Below are 1,290 nucleotides of genomic sequence, written 5' to 3'. Positions count from 1 at the left end.
AACAATGTAGACAATTACATTTTTGTATTTTATAGTTGAATTTGGGACTTGGATGGTTGGCGGGCGCTCTGGTGTGGTTTGCTCCTTTTTTCCCTATCAAAACATCTATTACTCTTTTGATATATTTTCTCTCCTCCTTCTTTTCTTGTGTTTGTCATTCTCATGTGACACCTCTGATCTTCGACATTTACAATGACCTAATTGTGTGGAAAGTGCCGTAAAACGCTGACTAAAACAAAATAAAACAAACGAAGCTGGGAATGTCATACTTTGACCTTATTTTTTTATTGTTTGGCTGGATTGTTTGCTGCTGTGTCATTATGTTTGAAAGGGGGGTGGGGGCATTATTATCTAACCTTAACATTGCTTATGCCGATATCATTTGTGTTATTTATAACATTTTGATTGTGCCATTCAACCGGATTTGTATTTAATAACATTACCTTCCACTTCCATTGCGCCATCGTACCAACGTTTGTGGTGTAGCGGTTTAGCGCCTCGTTGCTGCATGCCGAACACATGTAAGAAGAATTACATTTTTTATAAAGTAATATTAGTCTGTTTGCTGGGATACCGCTGATGTAGGCTAGTGTGAGCTAGCGCTACCCCTCTCAGCTAGGGTTGGTTTTGGTAGGCAAGGTAGGGGTAGCCCACCTCCTAAAACATCTATTTTGCGTTGATAGGGTTTGTATCGTTTAACGCTGAACGTTGATATCAAATACACACTGCCAATTAGATTGATAGGCTTGAGTCGGGACCAGCCTTATTGTTCTTTATGGGACAAAGGCTGCCATCTTGGGACAATACGACTGAATTCAATTAAATTCGATTATGACCTTCAAAATCAAACTCACTTGTTTTTCAAGGTCGCGATTCGAATCGGTCGTATTGCGTCGAAATGGAAGCCATTGTCCAATCCATGGAAGGAAAATCTGACTGGCCCAGACTAAACCAGACAAATCCGATTGGCAGTGTGCCCTGGCTATTATAACTGTACGGATACACCGGGATTCTCTTGTTGTCCGCCTGTCCATGCCTTTGACCTCTGGCCTGTATGTCTACCTCAGCTGTGCAGGACACGAAGAGTGACTGGGACAACAAACCTGACTACGTAGCCGTCTTCTCCAGCATCTTCCTCTTTTTTGTCGTCCTCTTCATCTTCACCGTCTTCGAAACGTGAGTACACACAGAGAATACTATGCCGTTGGGGAAATCGAAAAGCAAAACCTTGTTTTGTTGTATTGTTTGCTGTCGGGTTGGGATTTTTTTTATGTGTGTGTGTGTGTGGGG

At 42.0% G+C, this 1,290-nt stretch overlaps 1 protein-coding gene across 1 annotated transcript in view; it reads left to right on the top strand.

Moving 5' to 3' along the window:
* LOC101853405 (major facilitator superfamily domain-containing protein 8) overlaps positions 1-1,290 on the top strand; it is a gene marked incomplete at both ends in the record, with an annotated part of 8,679 nt that overhangs the window by 2,070 nt on the left and 5,319 nt on the right. Inside the window, 1 exon segment of the mRNA XM_013086803.2 lies at positions 1,068-1,176. Within this exon segment, the coding sequence (XP_012942257.2) occupies positions 1,068-1,176 (109 nt within the window).

Source organism: Aplysia californica, unplaced genomic scaffold (genome assembly GCF_000002075.1).
Source record: "Aplysia californica isolate F4 #8 unplaced genomic scaffold, AplCal3.0 scaffold00507, whole genome shotgun sequence".
NCBI classification, from domain to species: domain Eukaryota; kingdom Metazoa; phylum Mollusca; class Gastropoda; order Aplysiida; family Aplysiidae; genus Aplysia; species Aplysia californica.
The sequence above is the reverse complement of the archived record's forward strand: the minus strand, read 5'-3'. Positions and strand labels throughout refer to the sequence as shown.